The sequence below is a fragment of the Herpailurus yagouaroundi genome, unplaced genomic scaffold (genome assembly GCF_014898765.1).
Source record: "Herpailurus yagouaroundi ecotype Mexico unplaced genomic scaffold, PumYag 267, whole genome shotgun sequence".
In the NCBI taxonomy this organism is placed as follows: Eukaryota; Metazoa; Chordata; class Mammalia; order Carnivora; family Felidae; genus Herpailurus; species Herpailurus yagouaroundi.
Window position 1 is genome coordinate 1059137 of NW_024412484.1, and position 18821 is coordinate 1077957.

Genomic DNA, 18821 nt, shown 5'->3' on the forward strand with positions numbered 1-18821 from the left:
ACTTCTGAAATGGCTCATTTTTGTTGCCCGCGTCGCCACGGCGGTATGCATCTGGCGACGTTAATTGAGGGGAAACCTTGCAAGCGGTACGCGGAGAGAGCCTGGGCTTGGGCTCACACATTCACCGGGGACTAAGTTATGCCCTGGATGCCTGATTCGCCTCTAAGGAGAATCCATTACGCAGTCCCCTCCTTAACACATGCCGAAGCGTCACCTTGCGGGTTAGTAACTTCTAGAAAGCATTTACAGGGTTAGGTTTTTAAATAACGACAGGGATAGTTAAGTGGCACTGAGTGTGGGAAGGAGCCCTCTCCCGCTGAGTCTCAGGAGTTTCCATCAGAATTCAGGACACTCGTGCCTTGGTTAAAGGCTGGAAAATCCCCCCAGGAGTGGGGCAAGCGTGAGGTTCAGGATGGGGCTCCTTTGGGTGACGGGCGATGCCTCTGCTGTGTTACCTTCTGAATCTCGTGAACCGTGCTGGGAATGGCGCTGCCTTGGGGCTGTGTCCCTCCATGTGCACATGGGCCGTCCCCACACGTGCCCTTTGCTGCAGAGGGGGGAGGGGTTGAGCTCTGGGCCTTAGTGGCGCCCCAGAAATAAACCCCGAGCCCCGTGCTTCAGTTCTGCCTTTGGTCACGACGTCCCCATCAGAGAACTAGTTTCTCCTCCCTCCACCCTCCGGTGGCAGAAATGCAGTCACATGTCACTGCGCAGAGGGAGCCAGTGACAAGACGTGGACAAAAGCGTTCCATGCAGTGGAGTATCTCCGTGGCCTCCGCTGGGAGAGCTTTTGTGTGCACCTGTCCCGAGCGAGTGTGAAAGGGCGCCATTGAGCTGAAAGGTTCCCTTTGCTCTGAAGGTGCCCCTTGATCCCTTGTCTAAGCTGCCGGTTCATTCCATGCACCCGCCCCTGCTTCCCAGAGCTGGTGGAGAGGTGGGGCGGCTGAGGAGGTGTCGCGGGCGAGGGCGGGTGCTGCCCATGCTTCCCGGGACGCGTGGACACCTGCGTTGCTGCAAACACTCTGGGGGTGGGGGTGGGGCTGCGGGGTTTGCCTGGGGCAGGGCTGGCGCCGGGTTCTTGGCCAAGTGTGAACAGTCCTTTGCCCTTTCCTCTTGCAGGGGCCGCGTGGTCTGTTGGGGCCAAAGGGGCCCCCGGGCCCTCCTGGACCTCCGGTAAGGCCTGTCACCTCTGCACGTCTGTCCCGCTCGGACACTTGCCCGGGGCTGGTCGAGGTGTCGCCGGGGCTCTGAGGCTCCTAGGCAGACAGAGCCCTCCACAGGCGTGGGTTTGCGGGAGGAGGCACAGAGGCCAGCGGGCCGTACAGCTTCTCCTTCTCACGCGACATGTGCTGTTTTAAACGGTCCCCAGGATGCCTCATTTTCTCCTTTGAAGGCACTCTAAGCAACTTCTGGAAAGTTCTGGAAGCGAGTAGCCCATGGTTCTGTCGGGGCCCTGTCCCGGTGGGTGGCTTCTCCGGGCCTGGCCCACCCGATGCTCGGGCCCGACAGCTCCATCGACCCCTGGCCGATCGAGCCTGCAGGATTCTTTAATATCAACCCCTGCCCCTCCCCAGTAGGTTTGCCGTCCCCCGGCACAGTGAGGGCAGGACGCCGAGCAGAGTTGGGTGGGATTTTCCCTGTGACTGTGGTTGATTCTTCAGCACTCTGTTATTTTCTTTCCAACGCCATCCAGGGTGTGACGGGTATGGATGGCCAACCAGGTCCGAAAGGAAATGTGGTAAGTCTTGGGGGTCTGATGCCCACTGTTACCGTCAAACCGGAAGGGGGTGTGAGGTGGAGGGCACAGGCCCTGAGCCCTGGGTCCAGGTGGAGTCTGAGTGGGAGAGCTGGCGGCCATGCTTATTCCGAACGGAGCCAGACCGTGTCTGTACAGGTGCGGAGGGAGCTGTCTGTCTCCCTGCCCTGTGCTCCGGTGACGAGCACTTACTGTAAGCAAGGCCCAGCGAAAGATAGGTCCCCTGGCTCTACTGGGAGACTTTAGCGCGACGTCTTGGAAGTTTTCCACCAAGTAGAGTACTTTCTGGTCGCTTCCTTTCATGGTCGCTCCTTCCTGGCGGCTGTCTGGGTGTCCCGGCAGAGACGACTGGGTGCCCCTCACGTCCGGGTCAGCGTGGGGATCCTTGCAGGTGCCCAGACCCGCTTCGTCTCTGCCACGGGGCCGCCTGCTTCTTCCCGTCTGGGCATCCTCTTCTGACGCTGGTGTTGGGCACCTGCCTGCCCTCCAGAGTCCCCATCAGTGCCTTGCTTGTGTTTCCTCTAGGGCCCCCAGGGGGAGCCCGGCCCCCCGGGACAGCAGGGCAATCCAGGTGCCCAGGTGAGTGAGCGGCGGCCGGGGGGGGGGGGGGGGCGGGGGGGGAGGGGGCGGGTCTCGGTGGCGTCTCCTGGGCCCCAAGGGACCGGCAGCCTACGTGTGACCTAGAACGGAGTCATCCCAGATGAGGGAGAGGGTGCAGGGAAGGTGGATGGGTGGCAGGGAGGAGCCTGGAGCCGGCCAGTTCCCTGACCTTGCCTTCCTCTCCTAGGGTCTCCCAGGCCCCCAGGGTGCAATCGGTCCTCCAGGGGAAAAGGTGAGTGGCTGTGCAGGTATAGGGACGCCCCCACCTGCCCACGGGATGCGTTCTGGCCCCTGGGGAGCTCCCTCCACCGCAGCCCAGGCCGCGGAAGTGGCGGTCCATCCCCAGCTTGTGCGTGATTCTGTTCTTTTCCCAGAGCCAGGGAAGCTCAGGGCCCTGCGCACGCGGGAAAGGAGACCGGGGGGAGATCGGGGACCTTTGTCCGTCACTGGTCATAAGTTCATTCATTCACTCATCCGTCCGTTGTCTAGCTGTGCGGAGGGTTGCCGGATTCAGGACCAGAAAGGGCGCTCGGTCAAATTTGACTGTTTGTTGTCAGCCTGAAGACTTGTTTTGTTGTTGTTTGCTTTCCGTGTTGTTCTTGCTAAATCTGGCAACCCCCCCCCCCCATCTGCATCCGGGCCCCCGCTGAGTCCTAGGTGCTGGGGGAGAGCGGGGCCACCGGAGCACCTGCCGAGCTCGTGCTCAACCCCAGATCTTTCCGCGCGCGCAGGCCCTCGGCTGACGGCGGGGCCACCTCCGAGGTGTGGTCCTCACACCTGGTTCTCACACCTGGGCACCAGCTGAGAAGGCCTCCTGCCTCCACGTGGGATGATTTTGTTCCACTGGCAAGACCGCGGGCCCAGGAAGCAGCAGAGGGGGAGGGTCCTCTCCTTTGGGGGGGTTCGGTTGCCGGAAGCTCCCGTGCCAGGGGGCATTCAGTGCCTCTGAGCATCCCTTTCAACAGATGTTCTTTGAGCGGAAATGTTGGGAAGTGCCCTTGGGGTCGGCCTAGGGAAGAGGTGGCCCCAGGGCTCAGGGGGTCTCTGGTTTGTTCTAGGGTCCCCTGGGGAAACCAGGCCTGCCAGGAATGCCCGGTGCTGACGGACCCCCGGTGAGTACCCTGCCCACCTCACCCCTTCGGCACTGCCTGCCCCGTGTGCCCCAGGGATGGAGAGCCCAGGCCAGCGGCCGCCCCCCTCGCCCCTCGTCCCTCGCCCCCGGTTGCGGTGAGGCACCCCTTCCTGTCTCCTCTCTCCCACCTCCACTGATAAAGAAAGACCCGGCTGATTGTGTGACTGGTGGCCCAGCGATTGTGGGGCTCTGGGCGCACTTTTCCATGACGGGTTCTGATCAAGGGGTGGAAACTACACGACTAGGAGAAGGAGTTATTTGTTGGGAGCGCTGTTTAAGGACCAGAACCCAGCCTGCATTTCCAACCCCGAGGAGGGCTGGGCTGGGCTCCGAGCCGTTCCCCGTGTCGCTGGTGTTTGAAGGGAAGGACAGCGCGCACTGAGTGTATTTTTAGCCATCACACACTGCGAAGGAGGGTATTAACCAGTGCGTTTGCCATGTGTGAGCGCAGCTGTGGAGCCAGATTAGGGACCGCCTCGGAATAGGGAGCCAGTGACAAGTCAGCCTGTGGCTGAGCTGGCAGAGGGAGGGGTGGGGAGGTGACACACGTTCGAGGTGTGTGGTGTGTGTGTGTGTGTGTGGACCCATCTGTACCCACCGCCCTCTTTGCAAGCTGCTGGTGGGATTTCTGGTTTCGCGTTTTTTTTAGAGGATTCAGGCGATGCTGCATACATGGCACATTTCCGAAAATAGGACTATCTGAACCATTAATTCAGACACGGCGTATCTTATCGTTCTAATAATGCTGGTCAGACCTAAGCAAGAGCTCAGTACGTTGACAATTAACTGGGGACTTTTTAAGGTACGGCTTCCCTTTTCGGGGCTGAGAATGGCGGGGTCCAGGGCATCACACACCAGCAGTCGCCCCGTCCCAGGCTGAGCCAGCGGCCGGTCACCACCCGCCCCACGCAAGCCGCCCCGGGCCTCCCGCGGCCTCATGTGTTCCATGCGTTTGGCGGTGGGGATGCAGTGGTGGCTTACCTCTCTTAATTGACGTTCACGCTGAATTTCCTCTCCTGACTGTAAAATAACTTGTTACGGAAAATTAGCAAAATAGATGAAAAGATGACAAAATGGAAGCCACTCTGATCCCACCCCCAGGGCTTACCCCACTGATGGCAGGTGGGTGCATCTCCTTGCACGCATTTTCCTGCGTGCAGGGCGTCCGTCACGGGCCAGGCCCGCAGCCCTATGGGGCAGACAGTGCTGGGGAGTGGGGCGGGCTGCAGGCCCCCACCTCCCTGACCTGACTGCTTCTGCCCCGGAGACGCCCCGTCCCCACAATGACACCCCTGATGCTCCAGAGACCCTGAGGGGTCCAGGCTCCTTCCTACTTAGACCTCGAAGACTACCCCCCACCCCCGCCCCGTGCCCATGGAGCCGTGGGCTGCCTGTCCTAGACTTGGCACTTCCCACCGCCCCCCCAGCAAACACTTAAACTTGAAATATGAGCGCACGGCGGCCCGTCTGACCAAGGCCGTGCGAGCTGCTCACTGAAGGTGCTTAACGCTAAAGACGCAAAGGGGAACAGGTGCCTGTTGTCGTACGTGAATTTGCAAGAACAGAGAGATTAAAGCACACGCTCCAAACGGGAGAGGGTTTTCTTCCCTTCTTCCCTCGAGTTGGTTGGGTCTGGCCTCGGCTGCAGAAAGGAAGGTTGATTTAAAGCCCTTCGGAAGGAGGGAGCGTTTCGGAGCAGACGCGCACTGAAGCGTGTTGTTAAATCATCCCGGAGAGCTCACAACGGGGCGATGGGGACGTGAGTTATGGTTCCGAGGAGTATTATGGAGCCAGTAAGAACCAACTCTGGGCGAGTGTTCTGTGACATGAGGACAGGCCCGACACGTAAAATCACATTAAAAATATACCACGTGGTGCGTTTGGCGCGTGTGTGCGTAAGACGGATCAGAGGAGCCACGTCACGCAATTAGCCGGGGTTGCTGCGGGCGGTGAGGTTACGAGGGACTTCGTCTCCTTTCCCGCCTGCCTGATTGTCTCCAAGGAACGTATATTACATTTTTAACCATAGAAACATCAAGTACAAATAATTTAAGCCTTATTATTTTTCCATCATACAAGCAGTGCTCGTTACAAACGTGTAGAAGGGAACGGAAAATGGCCGGCTTTTCACTGCGGAAACATCAGTCTCTTAGTCTGGTGTATTTCCTTTCATTGTTTGTTGGCACATTGTTTGGAACTTTTTTTTTAACGCTTATTTATTTATTTTGAAAGCGAATGTGAGCAGGGGAGGGGCAGAGAGAGAGAGAGAGAGACAGAGAATCCCGAGCAGGTTCTGAGCCGTCAGCACAGAGCCCGACGCGGGGCTCCAACTCCCGAGCTGTGAGATCATGACCCGAGCCGGAGTCGGACGCTCAACCGACCGAGCCGTCAGGCGCTCCTGTTCCCTCGTTTTTAAGCGAGCTTTGAGCTCTCCCCACAGTTACTGGCATTCTGTAGACGCAACTTACAACGGACGTAAAGACATTTGGCCTCAATTCAAATAATGCTAATCATTCCGATAACCGCCGACGTGAGTGGCCCACGCGCTCGCTGCCGGGCGCAGTCCAGAGCACTTTTCAGACCGGCTCTTGGCAGTCCCTGCAGGGACTCTGTCCCTGCCGCCCCGTGAGCGAGGACAGTACCGTGTGGAAGGGCCTTGCTCGTTCTCCGAGGGACCAGTGTGGCTCTGTCCCAGCGTGTGTGGCACTCGGAGCCCGGGGCTCACGCATCCACACCTGCCCTCCCTGTTCACACGGTTCCTTAACAGAAACACGTCTGTGGTTGCTGGAAGCTCCAGAGAGCCCATGTGGCAGAGAGGGGACAGGACCCACCCGTTCCTGGTCACCCTAAAGCAGGTCACCTTCTCCTTGGCACTGTTGGGGTCCAGCTCTGCCACGTGAGGCGTTGGAGCCGTGAGCCTTGTTTCTGAAAGGCGGTGTGGCGGGTGGTGTGGCCCCCGCGGGCCAGAGCAGCAGGTGCGGTCCATCTGGTGCCCGATTTCCCTCGAAGGCGGGGGCGCAGCTCCCTAAGGGCGCCCCCCACCCTGCAGAAGGACCTCGCGGGGGGGTCCTTGCTGTGCACTTCGGGGCGGGCTATTTGCAACGGTGTCAAATCCAAGCGCATGACTAGTAAAGATCAGAAGGTAGACGCACAAATCATTTATTCAGAGGGACCAGATGTGGGTGCCCGTGATGCTGCTGTGTTCTAGAACACGCAAGCTGAGAGAGCACCTGGCCCACCCTCTCCTTTGACCCATGAGGAGGTGGAGGCCCAGAGAGGGCAAGTGACTTCCCCAAGACCACACTGTGGGTCGGACGTAACCAGGTCGAGAGTCAGCGCCCTGCCAGTGTCCTCGGCGAAGCGTGTCTCTTTCTGCTGTTATTGTCTGTGTTTGCCTCAGGAACTCAAAGGCCTAAACCTAGTGACCGACCTGAGTTGGAAAGTCAGAGAGCTCGCGTTCCTGAGAACTGAGTTGCTTGGGGCTCGGGTAGACGGGGCAGTGACCCGGGGGTCATAACCATTTCTACTGGGGTTGGTTCCAAACCTGTGTTGTGGGAGTAGGTCCTCCGCTTTGGCACGTGCCACCCGGGAGGCTGGGAGGCACCTGCACACAGACCTGGGGACGTGCTGGGACCCCAGTCGAATGACAGGGCGTGGCCTCCACCCCAGCACCAGCCTGCCATCCTCGACGTGAAAGAGTCTGTGTCCTGCAGACAGCATGGCGCCTGCCCTTCCGGGAAGCCAGATGTCCAGACCCCCGGTCCCGCTTCATCCGTCCTTGTTTGGCACAGAAGCCTTCATGCTAGGAGACGAGCAAATGCCCTGTGGTCACTGTCCCGGCTCACCTGCACTTGGGGGCGGGCTGGGTACAGTCAGGTGACGTGATGGTGCCTGGATCCCACCCGTGGGCTTCCCAGCACGTTCTCCTCCATGCCACCCCGGGTCGTGGCCAGGCCTGCCACCATTCCCAGGTGACAGATGGGGCAGCCGAGGGTCAGGACTGAAGGACTGGCTCGGGGCCCCATGGCTGTGAGTGCCCTCCGTGCCCAGCTGCCTGATGCCTTTGACTTCCTGCCTCTCTGGTTCCTGTTTTGTGTTTGGGGGTGTGGGGGGGAAGGCGGTGGGAGGGGCCCGGCTCTCCCTCCCACATTTGAACACAGGGCTGGGGGGCGGCCACTGCCTAACGCCTTCTCTCTCCTGACAGGGGCACCCTGGCAAGGAAGGCCCTCCAGGAGAGAAAGGAGGCCAGGTGGGTTCCGAAGAGAGTGAGCAGAGACGACTGTGCCCTTGGTCTGCTGTCTGTGCCCCGGGGTCCCGGCCTGGGGCGGCATGGAGCTCCGCCTAAGTCCCCCGTGGCCCCTCCCCACCTCGGTTACCGCACATGGGGGTGCAGGCACCGCCGTAACCTTGGCCGCACGCAAGCTGGGTGACTGTGCAGGTTCTCGGCCGGGGGCTCCTGCTGACCTATGGCCCTCGTTTGTTTGGGGGCCAGGACGTGGGGCTTTGAGGCCGGGATGGAGTTTCGAGGTGGCCTGGCCCCCAGGGACTTGCCCGCTGCCCTGTCTGTGGCAGAAGTCGGCCTCTCCGTCCCTTCATGCTCCCGGCCCTCCCCAGGCCCGCGCCTGCTCGGGGAGCCGGGGCAGTGAGTGGTCAGCAAGGCCCTCACGCCGTCAAGGGCTCCCTTCCCCAGACGGTCAGCCCTCGTCCCCTTCTCCCAGCCGGAAGCTCTCCCCCGTCACCCAAGGTGCCTCTGCTGGGAGCGCACTTCTTTAAGGGCAGCCCGAAGCAGCAGGGCCCCTCCCCATCTCACGGCCCCCCTCGCACTCCCGAACCTCTGGGCGGCGGCCGCACCTCGGTCCCCGGCAAAAGCCTCAGCAGGAGACACAGCAGGCGTCCCCCGCCCAGTGGGAGCCCCTCCAAGGGTCCGATGTGCGGGGTCCGCTCCGCACGGAGCACGAGGAATTGGCTGCTGGCACGGAAGCTTTCCAGCTGTTGTGGGAGGACCCAGAGCGGACCGGACACGACCGCACCCCGGATGGAGCTGACGGTCTTCCCCCTTTCGTTTCAGGGTCCACCCGGCCCCCAGGGCCCCATCGGCTATCCGGGTCCCCGAGGAGTCAAGGTGAGGTTTTGGCAGCTTCGCGCCCTCCTGGAGGCCAAGGCTGGGATTGCGGGCGCAGCGGTCCCGGTCCCCGGGCGCCCCTGAGGGAAAGGTGGGATCCCGGGACAGGGGGCTGGGACAGGCGAGGGAGTGGCCAGCCAGGGCCAGGAGGGGCTGATCCCGGAGCAGGGGACAGCTCCGGTGCGTCTGTGACGACGTAGGCGTCAGGGCGGTGGCCGCCTGTCCCTCTGTCGGGACGCTGCTTTAGCTCTCACCCAGTGCCCGCCCCCTCCCAGGCCCCGCACGGGTACGCACCTCAGCCAAGGGGAACAGCCTGTCCCTCTTTTCCCGGGGAAACTCAGAAACGTCCCTTCCGGGCCGTTTGCACATCCGGAGCGAGCGAGTCCGTCCCCGTAGGATGACACCCGGGGGACCGAGCGCTGGCGAGACGCTCGTGGGAGGTGTCCACTTACCCGCAGTCGTGTTGGTGGTGCCACGGGGCTCTGGGACCTTGTTAAACGGGGGCACGGAGCTCCAGAGCGACACCCGAAACACAGGCCCGCCTGCTCCGTCACAGCTAACCGGGTTTGCTTAGAGCTGTGTGATTTAATTTCCAGTCATGTCGCTGTCTGGGCACCTGGGGCACATGTATACCGAGAGGGATGTGCCCTGAGGGACGAGTTCGGGGGCGGGCGGGGGGCGGGGGGGGGCGTTCTTTCCTCCGTAGCGTCCGAAAGCTCTAGGCGATGCCGAGGCCTCAGAAAAGCCAACGGCTCACTTTGTTCCCAAATGACTTCAGCTTGACGCGAAGGGAAACGTATAAATATGTGCGCAAACGCAAGTAGCCCAGCCTGAGGCATTTGCGTGGACACACCCCTCAGCTCCTGTGCTCGTCCACACCGTTGACCCACCGCGCTTCATCCTCCTGGGCGTTTCTGCCCCTCGGACGTGTACGCGGCTGGCCTGCGGTGTGGGGGATGGAGAATCCAAGACCTCAGTTTTCAGCACCTTGCCCCAAGTTACCCTAAAATCGATGCCTCGGTCGGGACTCAGACCCAGCACTTGCTTATTCCGAACCAAGCGCCCCGTGCCGGACCCCGAGTGGCCCGACAGCATTTCCCCGGAATCACGATGTTCCGAGGGCCCGAGGGCAGACGGACTTCCCAGGGGCGAGGGGCCGGGGGCCGGGGGCCAGGGGCCCGAGGCAGGGCAGGTTTCTCCCTGAAGCGGGCTCTTACCAGCACGCCTGGTGAGTTTTGTCAGGATTGCCTGTGTGGCAGAAATGCCGATTATGTGAGCTCTGTGCGTGTTTATTTTATAAATTCTTGTCGCAAAAGCGTCTGCTGGCTCTGTACGAGGCTAATTGCATAATGCTGTGTCTGTGAGCTAAAAGGTGTTTGCTTTAAAATCTTTATGGGGAATGCTCTTATCTTGTCTATCTGATTAAAATTCATTCAGGCCGTGAGCGATCCAGTTAGACTTGGAAGCGGGGAGTGGGGAGAAGAGCGGGGCTGAACGCTCTTTGCGCTGCAGAGATGCATTCTCATTCCCTGTGCTCTTGAAAATGGCAGTGGAGTCCGCAGCCTGAGGGACGGCAGGCCCAGGGCCGATTCGTGCCCCCCGGGGGACATCTGGAGACGTTTCTGACTGTCACAACTTGGGGGGAGAGACTACCGTCACGGAACGGGTGGGGGTCAGGGATGCTGTGCGCAGGGCAGCCCCTGTCACCCAGCCCCAGATGTCAGCCGTGCCGTGGCCGAGAGATCTGGTCTGTTGGTCTCCTGGGCCGCATTCCCCTGGCCTCTGACCTGGGTCGGGAAATGGTAGGACTTTGGGTCTGGGAGGGCGTGGGCACAGGAAGCCCACCCCACCAGCACGGCAACAGGGAGGAAGCTGGTGCCAGAGCCCCCAGGGCATCGAGGTGTGGGGGTGACGGCACCTCCCCTCTGTCCCGAGGCATCGGGCCGCCTGGGGCCACTGGAGCCCGGGGTGCATCTGGGGGGCGGTTGCCCCCCCCCCCCCCCCCCCCGCCCAGGGGAGGCCGTGCAGCCCAGGCCCGGTGCAGCTCTCAGCGTCTGGCTCCAGCTTTTCTTAGGGCTTCTCCTCAGTTCCTGGAAAAAGGCTTAACACTCTGTGCACAGTTCTTGCCCCCAGAGGGCATCTGGCAGCCCGAGGGTCCCCGGGAGGTGGCCCGGCCACCCTGCCCGCCGCCTCGGCCGGAACCAGATGGGAGGCCTGGCCTCTCTCTGGGCTCCCGTGGGCAGCTGGCCGCGGTCAGTGTCTGCTCCCTGCTCGGAGGGCCGAGGCTGTGGCCAGTTCCCTCCACTCCACGGGTGGGCTTACCTGGTCTGGGCAAGGTGCTAGCGTGGCGGGGGGCGGGGGGGGGTCCTCAGAGGAAAGAGGGTGTGTCCCACCCTTACAGTTCTTGTCTGGCGCAGAGATCTGTCCTGAGCTGACGTTCAATGGCACTGGTGCCACTCTTATCAATCAGTTTGATGAGCTGATGCCTATTGTCGCGTGTTAGTAATAATAATACAGGATGACAGTGGCCAGACAGCACGCAGCTGTTGTGCTTTGAGCACCAACTATGTGCCGGGCACTGTCCTGAGGGCTCGTCTGCATCCCCCTCCCACCAGCAGTAACAGGGCAGTGGTTGTTGTCACCCCCACTTTCCAAATGAGGAAACCGAGGCACTAGGCACCTGGGACGATGTCAGAGGCCACCAGCAGTCTGCCCGATTCCAGAGCCATGCTGAGGCCTCACATCCCACCGGCTCCCCAGACCTCAGAGAGACGGATGTTTCTGGAAGAGGGCAGATGTCAGTGGGGGACATCTGGGAATCCTTGGTGGGGGGAGGCAGGGAGGCAGGGCTCACGTAGGCGTGAGGAGAGCCTGCAGGGTCCTCCCTCGGAGACTGGGAGCGTGAGGGAGCTTGGGTGGGTTGGGGGGCTGAGCGCTCAGCCCTCCTGGTATTTGGGGCTTAGACCCTTCCCTTTCGAGAGCTCAGGAGAGGCTCCGACCCACCCGACTCACTCTCTTCCCTTCGTGTTTGCCCAGGGAGCTGATGGCATCCGCGGTCTGAAAGGCACCAAGGGCGAGAAGGTGAGTGCCCCCTGCCTCTTCCTGCCGCAGAGCCGGAGGCCCGCTGGGTGGCTTCTTCCGTGGCAGCCCTAACAGCTGCTGAGGCTCATGTGGCCTCTGAGTGTGGAGGGACGTGCTCCCCCACCGCGGGACAGACTGTTTGCAAAAGGGCAGGCTGTGGGCGCACCTCCTGGCGGGGCTGAGGGTCGGGGGCTTGGCACCCCCCCACCCAAGGCCAAGGCCAAGGCCAAGGCTCGCCGCTCACCTGCATTGGCCAGCGGACACCCCAGGCGGATGCCTCGCAAGAGGGCTGGACAACGGGGCCATTGGGGTGCTGGGTGTTCTTCTCTGGGCGGCCCCTCAGGCTGGAGCAGAGCCAGGCGCGGAGGGAAAGAGGTGTCGCCGTGGCCCCCCCCCCCCCCCCCCGCCGCGCCCGGCACGGCTCCTTCCCCGCGGCGTCTGCCTGTTCCCGTCCCTGAGCTGGCTCCTCACATGGCCACACCGGACAGGGACAGCACGGACGCTGGGCCTTCTGTGCTGTGGCGATGGCTCAGCCTCGGCCCCGTCTCCGTGCTCAGCCTGGGGGAGCAGGCGCACGCACACTGCCTCGGTTCCCCCTGGAGAGCCAGCGGAGGAAGGCAGACCCCTGAGCCGTCATCCTGTGGCCCCTGGAAGCGTGGGGACTGAGGGCCCTCGGGGTCAGGGCCGGGCACACTCCCCGCGGGACAGACGAGGTCCCCACCGGCAGCTCCCGGCTCCCTGAACTCCCCTCATCCCATTGGCGGGGGTCCCCAGAGCCCCAGGTTTGCCACATCTGTGCCATCACTTTTGTCCTTTAGCCAGAGACAGGGCTACCTGAGCGAGTTCTGACGGGGAAGGCCCCTTCTCCAGGAGGGTCACCGCCCCTCTGAGGGCCCCCGGGGGGCAGCCTGCGGGGTGGGGGTGAGGAGAGCCTCCTGGGACCTCAGTGCCCGAGGCCGCTGTGGGTGAGTCCCCGGCATATCACCGGACAGCGGACGCGCACTGCGGGCTGGGGAGAAACGAGTTCGCCCCAAGTCCCAGGAAACTGCCTCCCTCTGCGTACCAGCTGCCGGCCGGCCTGGGGCGCAGGACCAGGCCCCCCGATGGGCAAACGGGGTCAGGATGCCGGGCCTGGATGGAGAGGGAGGGCGAGCCAGGCCGCCCCGTGCAAGTGCCTGAGGGTGCCTGTGGTTGTCTGCGTGGGGACTCGAGCGCACGGCAGTCCCTGACCCTGTGGATCCCCAAATATGCGAATAGCAGGAATGTGTCCCCCTGGCCTGGAGGGTGCAGGATTGACTGTGTCACTGAGGGCTGCCCCGCGGCCAGACTGCCCGAGCCCTGGGCCCTTCCGTCCCCTCCAGCTCTTGCTGGGCCGGTCTGTGGGGCCCACCGTGGCGGCCGGCTTCTCTGGGGCGTCCTCCCTCCAGCCCCACCCCTGTGCTCGCCCATGAGCGGCTACTGGGCCCCAGCGGGGCCCAGCTGTGCACAGCTGTGCGGGGTGCAGGGGTGTGGGGGGGGGGCGGCGGACCACGAGCTCGACCCCACGACTACAGAGGGTTAGAGGGGCGTCCTTCACGAGGGACAGGACTCACGCTCGGAACCCCCCCCCGCCCGGCACGCCCAGCGCTTGTGTGGCGACACAGCGGCTCTGGGCTGGGGGCTGTGTGCGGAGTCGTGGGGGGAGGGGGGCCAGCCGCCCCGGAGGTGGGCTCTTTCGTGCTGACCCAGGCACTGCCTTGTCCTTTGTCAGGGTGAAGACGGCTTTCCTGGGTTTAAAGGCGACATGGGAATCAAGGGCGATCGGGTGAGTGTTTTGGGGTGCTGGCGGGGGTCGGGGCTGCGGGTGGGAGGCCAGGGGAGGGCTGCGGCGTTGGGGGCCGCAGGACAGCTTCTCCTAACGAAGGTGACGCCTCTGTGGGGGGCGGGGGGGGGGGCTCTCGGCCCGCAGGCAGGAACAGCTGGGAGCCCAGGGGCCTGGCTCTGTGCTTGTCCCCCCACTGGCCCTCAGCTTCCGGCTCGGAGCCACGGCGGCTCTGGGTGTGAACACCCAGTCACTGGGGTCACCTGGGGTCACCTGGCCCCTCTGCCCTGTGCCCTGACCCCCCTGCCCAGGGGGTCCGTGGGGACTTGTCTTTTTTGCGGCCGACACTCGGGATGGCAGAGTGCTTCACTTGGTTCGGAAGAGACGGAGGGAGGGGGCTCCAGAAATGCAGTCCGACCCGGGAGGGCCGGGGTCCCTGCCCACCCTGACGGCATCTTGGTCCCCCGAGCATCCTCCCGTGATTTTCGGACCCCGAGCAGCTCCTGTGTTCTGTAATCTCACGCTCGGGCATCAGAAGCTGCGACAGAGCAGTTGCTTTTTAATGAATATTTTACCTCCCCGCTGGAGGAAGCTGCTTGTGCTGCAGGGGGATGGGCTTGGCTCCCACGGCAGGCGCCCGGCAGAAAGCTGCTGGCTGTGTCTTCCTCTAAGTGGGGAGAGGGCAGAGCAGATGAAGCGGGAGGAAGGTTCCGGGTCGTCGGCCGGCCGCCACCGCCAGGGTGCGGGCACTTTGAAGGGCCCCGACCCCCTTGAGGGTGAGCGCAGGCCCCGGGCAGGAGGGCAGGAGGTGCCCGAGCCACCCGCGTGGGCACAGCCGTGGCGGCAGCTGGACGCGCACCTGGACAGACGGCTGGCTGCCGCCGTGCCGCTGCCGTAACTGTTCCCCGACAAAGCTGGCCTGCAGGTGCCTTTTCAGAACGTGCCAGCCCCGGAGAGCCCCACGCGCCTGGCGCCGTGTCACAGACTAAAAAGGCAGAGGCAATCTTGGCCTCTATCAAAGGCGGAGGAACGAAAGAGAGATTCGTTTCACAGTCGTGTCCCAGTTATGTTCCTGCTAAAGACAGCCCTTCTAGAACTTTCTCCATGGTGACGGGACTCTGCCCCACATCTGAGGGGCCTCTCTCTCTCTGGCTGGCGAACGTCCTTTTTATTCTGCCTCTGACAATGCCGTGCACACGCTCGGGGTCCACATCACGAGGGTCCATCTCTGAAAGAGATTGCACAAAGGATGTCCGGCGGTCACGCTCCAGGCTCCGCGGGCAGGCCTGCCTTTGGAATTGGGTGAGGGTGGGACTGGCAGCAGGGACACTTCCTCAGCCAGGGAGCGGAGAAACTTCTGCCCCGAGCGTGACCTTTCCTAGGTGCTCAGTTAATATGTGAAGGGTCCTTTTGTTGGAAGAACATTTCTTAGGGACCGAGAGTCCTGGGCCCGCGGACACACTGGACATTACGAATAAGGAAGTTATTGGACATTACGAATAAGGAAGTTATTGGTCCTTCGTTTCCCGTGGGACACCCATCGTTGCTGTGGGGGGTACTGCTGTCTCCCAGCTGCCGCTGGAAGCCAGTGATCAGAGCGAGACCTGGCAGCGAGCAGAGGTACGGGGCGGGCGCTCAGAGGCCAGGCCGGCGCTGCCTTGGACCTCGGCAAGCCCCCGGACCCTTGGTCGTGTCCGGGCCCAGGCTGGACAGCGGCGAAGTTGGTTGGGGCAGCGTTGAGGACCCTTCCGTCTCTGGGACACGTCACGTGGTCTCCTGTGTGCTTGCCATGCCCAGACCCCTGGGCGGCAGGGGCTGCGGCCCATCCCTGCTTCAAGGAAAAAGGCAGCGTCCTGCACACAGGTTGTCCTGATCTATTTGGGCAAGGAGCGGTTGAGAGCTCCGGGGTTAACCAAAGTCACCTCAACCGAGAGGGACTCGTTTGGAGAAGCAGGAGCGTGCAGCCTGGAGAAGGAACTTCCCACCGCTGTGCAGAGGGACAGCGTGGCCGTGGAGCAGAGCCCCGTAGCTTGTTCCGCGGTGCTCCCGTCTCGTCAGACAGGAGCGGGTGCCGTGCTCTTGAGGCTGTCTGGTGCGCCAAGCTGGCTAAGTGGCTCCTACCCCAAGATCTGACCCGGGACCCGGACTCTCGGGCCCAGAACGGCCATGGGAGTCATGTGGTGGGAGGTGGAGACTGGGGGTTCTTCCTCACCTTCTCTTTTCTGACCTGCAGGGGGAGATCGGACCCCCTGGTCCCAGAGGAGAAGATGGCCCCGAAGGCCCGAAGGGTCGTGGAGGTCCAAACGGCGACCCGGGTCCTCTGGGACCCCCTGGGGAGAAGGTATGTGATGGGAAGGATGCTCACTGCTTCCCGGGGACAGACCCTTCTGACGGCCTTGGGTGGCCAGGCTGGTGACTCTGCCGGGCTGAAGCCCCCAGATGGGGCTAGGTGTAATCTGAGTCGGGTCCTGTCCCATGTGCTCCCCCGGCACCCTGGCCACCCTTCCTGGCGAATTCGTCTATTGCTAGGTCAGTCCTTTCCTTGTCCCGAGCTAGGTCTCTCTGAGCACTTTGCCAGGCCAGTGCCCTGAGAGGGCTCCTTCCTCCGGGTGCCCCAGAGCTTGGGGACCGAGCCCCGGTACCCAGGGCATCATCTTTCATGCAGGGACTCTCCACAGGCCCCTGTCCTTACACCTGTGCCCCCCCGCCCCCCTGCCCCCCTGCTGTGGCGCTAGCCCAGGAGCGGGCGCTCAGAGTGCACCAGACATCCGCCCTGCCTTGCCCCGAGGACTCTTTTACAAAAGGGCTCGACAGAATCTCACAGATAAAGAGTTCCTCCATTGGAGATTTGCCTCAGCCACGGCCGTGTCTCCTCCTGCCTCCCGTCCGGGCAGGGATTTTCGGGGGAGACGGCTTCCCAGGGGGCAGGCAGCGGCCTCTCCGTGTCCTTTCTTGGCTGGGAGAAAATGGATGGAGAGGTGAGGTGCTGGCCAGATAACACAGCCCCTTCTTTTTCCCCAGGGAAAACTCGGAGTGCCAGGATTACCAGGTTACCCGGGAAGACAAGGGCCCAAGGTAACTTATGAGCGTATTGGGTGTTCGGACAGCCACGTCCTGGGGGAGGCTGCTGTGGCGAAACCCAGCGTCGCCCCAGCTGTCTCCCCCAGGCTCTGCCCTGGCCACAGCCTGCGCGTTAGCCTGGTTGGGTTGGAAGGAGGGGCTGGCAGTCGGGCCTTTCAGAGAAGGGGGCAGAGCCAGCCTGAGCCGAGCGCCGTGAGAGGAGAGGCGTCCCCTGCACCTCTGCCCGCTGCCTTCTCTGCACCGAGGACTCGTGAAGCCTCTCTCACCTCTGCTCCGCACTGGAGATTTGAAGGTTATTTGCTCAGAACAGCATAAAGGGAGATGAAACCTTCCTCCCATGAAGCCATGTTCTGCTTTAAGGGAAACATCTCCTCCAGGCCTTGGAAATCATTTAACACGTTATTTTTTCCCCCCACATCTCACCTTTTATTATTCACGGCTCTTCCTTAAGAAATAACCGGCTGTCTGCACCGGAGACATAATTAGCGGTGGAGGAGAGTTCCTGTCTCTCCCGGCTTTATTTGCATCGTTCTGCCTCCCCGGCTTCAGCGCCTTTCCAGGCTCCCAGGCTCAGGCTCGTTCCCGGGAAGGGCCCCGTGGGCTGCCTGTCCCCCTGGATATTTCCATTCTGGCTGAGGAATCAGCAGTCCTTCCCGTGGAATGCTAATATCCACTTGGGGCGGGTAGGCCCACGCCCCGTGTGCGGGGGGGCAGTTTGCCGTGAAACGGGAATTTGTTCAGGGTCCCCCAGGAGTGTGCTGAGTGCGGCTGTGATGTGGCCGTGCCCCCCGCGTCTTGGAGCAAGAGGGGCTGACGGACAGGCCTTTTGTCCCGAAGTATATGTCCTCTGAGGGGAGGAGAGGAGGGAAGTCTGGGGGTGTGTGGGCCAAGTTCAGGCAGTGTCCTCGGAAGGCAAGGGAATAAAACTTCGAGCTGCCTGGCAGTTTTTTTTTTTTTAATTAATTAATTAATTTAGAGAGAGACAGAGACAGTGCCAGCAGGGAAAGGACAGAGAGAGGGAGAGAGAGAATCCCAAGCAGGCCCCATGCTGCCAGTGCAGAGCCTGACGCAGGGCTTGACCCCGTGAAACTGTGAGATTGTGACCTGAGCGCAAACCAAGTCAGACGCTTAAGGGACTGAGCCACTCAGGCGCCCCGCCTGGCAGTTTTCAAGGTCCTCAGGAGTGTCTGGACATGCCACTGTGTCCCAGCACCCACACTGAGCTCTGTGGGACCTGCACCCGGGTGTCCGGGGCAGTCTCCTGCCTGGATTGGCAGGTGGACGTAGGGGTGCAAGGTTTGGAAATTCGCGAACTTTTCATGGTCTGAGCGCACATTCAGGTCAGGATTTTTAGCCACAGGAGAGTCGAGGCCCGCCGAAGACAGTAGCCACCTCCCACGGGCACGGGAAGTGCCCGAGTGTCGCAGGGAAGTTCACGTCGTAGTTGTCTGGGTATTACCCACATCAAAGTCCCCAAGTGTCTCTTTTCTCTACGTGCCCCTTGTAGGTTTCTAGAATTAAAAAGCTGTTAGTTGTTAGAGTCAGTGCATAGATTTGCATTAAGTTCTCACTCTACAAGCTGCCATGCTTTATTTAGAGGTGTTCTGGGAAGATAACAAAACATGACAACAAGACGCAGCAAACAAAATGTCACGAATGTAAGATCCACACATCCCTTCCAGTTCATTCTCAGGAATCTGTGTGCCCTGTTCTTCACAGATCCCAGCATTCGAAGACATGGGTGTTCAGAGGGGGAGAAGGGGGAAGTGTGGTTAAGACTCGGCTTTGGTTTTTAGATGTGGACTCTATGAGATGCCTAGGAAATATTTCTTGAGTGAGTGGGTGACGGATGGATGGTGAATGGCGGGTTGGTGGGTGGGTGGTTGACGTTGGTATAGGTGGATAGTTGGATGGATGGATGGGTGAGTGGATGGATGATGGGTGGATGGATGGTTGAATGGACAGGTGGTTGGATGGATGGATGGATGGTGTTTGAATGGGTGGACAGATGGGTGGATAGTTAGACGGGTGGATGGCTGGCTGGGGGCGGGGTGGTGGGTATACGGTTGGACAGAACGGATGGATGGTTGGCTGAGTGGATGGAGGGGCAGGTGGATAGTTGGATGGGATGGACGTATGGGTAGATGGTTAGATGGGTAGATGGACGGTTGGGTGGGTGAATGAGTGGGTGGGTGGGTGGGCGGACGGATGGATGGACGGATGGATGGATGGAAGGGTAGAAGGTGGA

General features: G+C 61.7%; 1 protein-coding gene across 2 annotated transcripts in view; it reads left to right on the forward strand.

The window, feature by feature from the left end:
- COL5A1 (collagen type V alpha 1 chain) overlaps positions 1-18821 on the forward strand; it is a 148310-nt gene that overhangs the window by 84804 nt on the left and 44685 nt on the right. For both annotated transcript variants that reach the window (XM_040461514.1, XM_040461515.1), the window contains exons 21-31: positions 1120-1173; positions 1694-1738; positions 2282-2335; positions 2544-2588; positions 3415-3468; positions 7693-7737; positions 8557-8610; positions 11647-11691; positions 13442-13495; positions 15726-15833; positions 16514-16567. In XM_040461514.1, coding sequence (XP_040317448.1) covers positions 1120-1173; positions 1694-1738; positions 2282-2335; positions 2544-2588; positions 3415-3468; positions 7693-7737; positions 8557-8610; positions 11647-11691; positions 13442-13495; positions 15726-15833; positions 16514-16567 — 612 coding nt within the window. The remainder of the gene's footprint in view (positions 1-1119; positions 1174-1693; positions 1739-2281; positions 2336-2543; positions 2589-3414; positions 3469-7692; positions 7738-8556; positions 8611-11646; positions 11692-13441; positions 13496-15725; positions 15834-16513; positions 16568-18821) is intronic.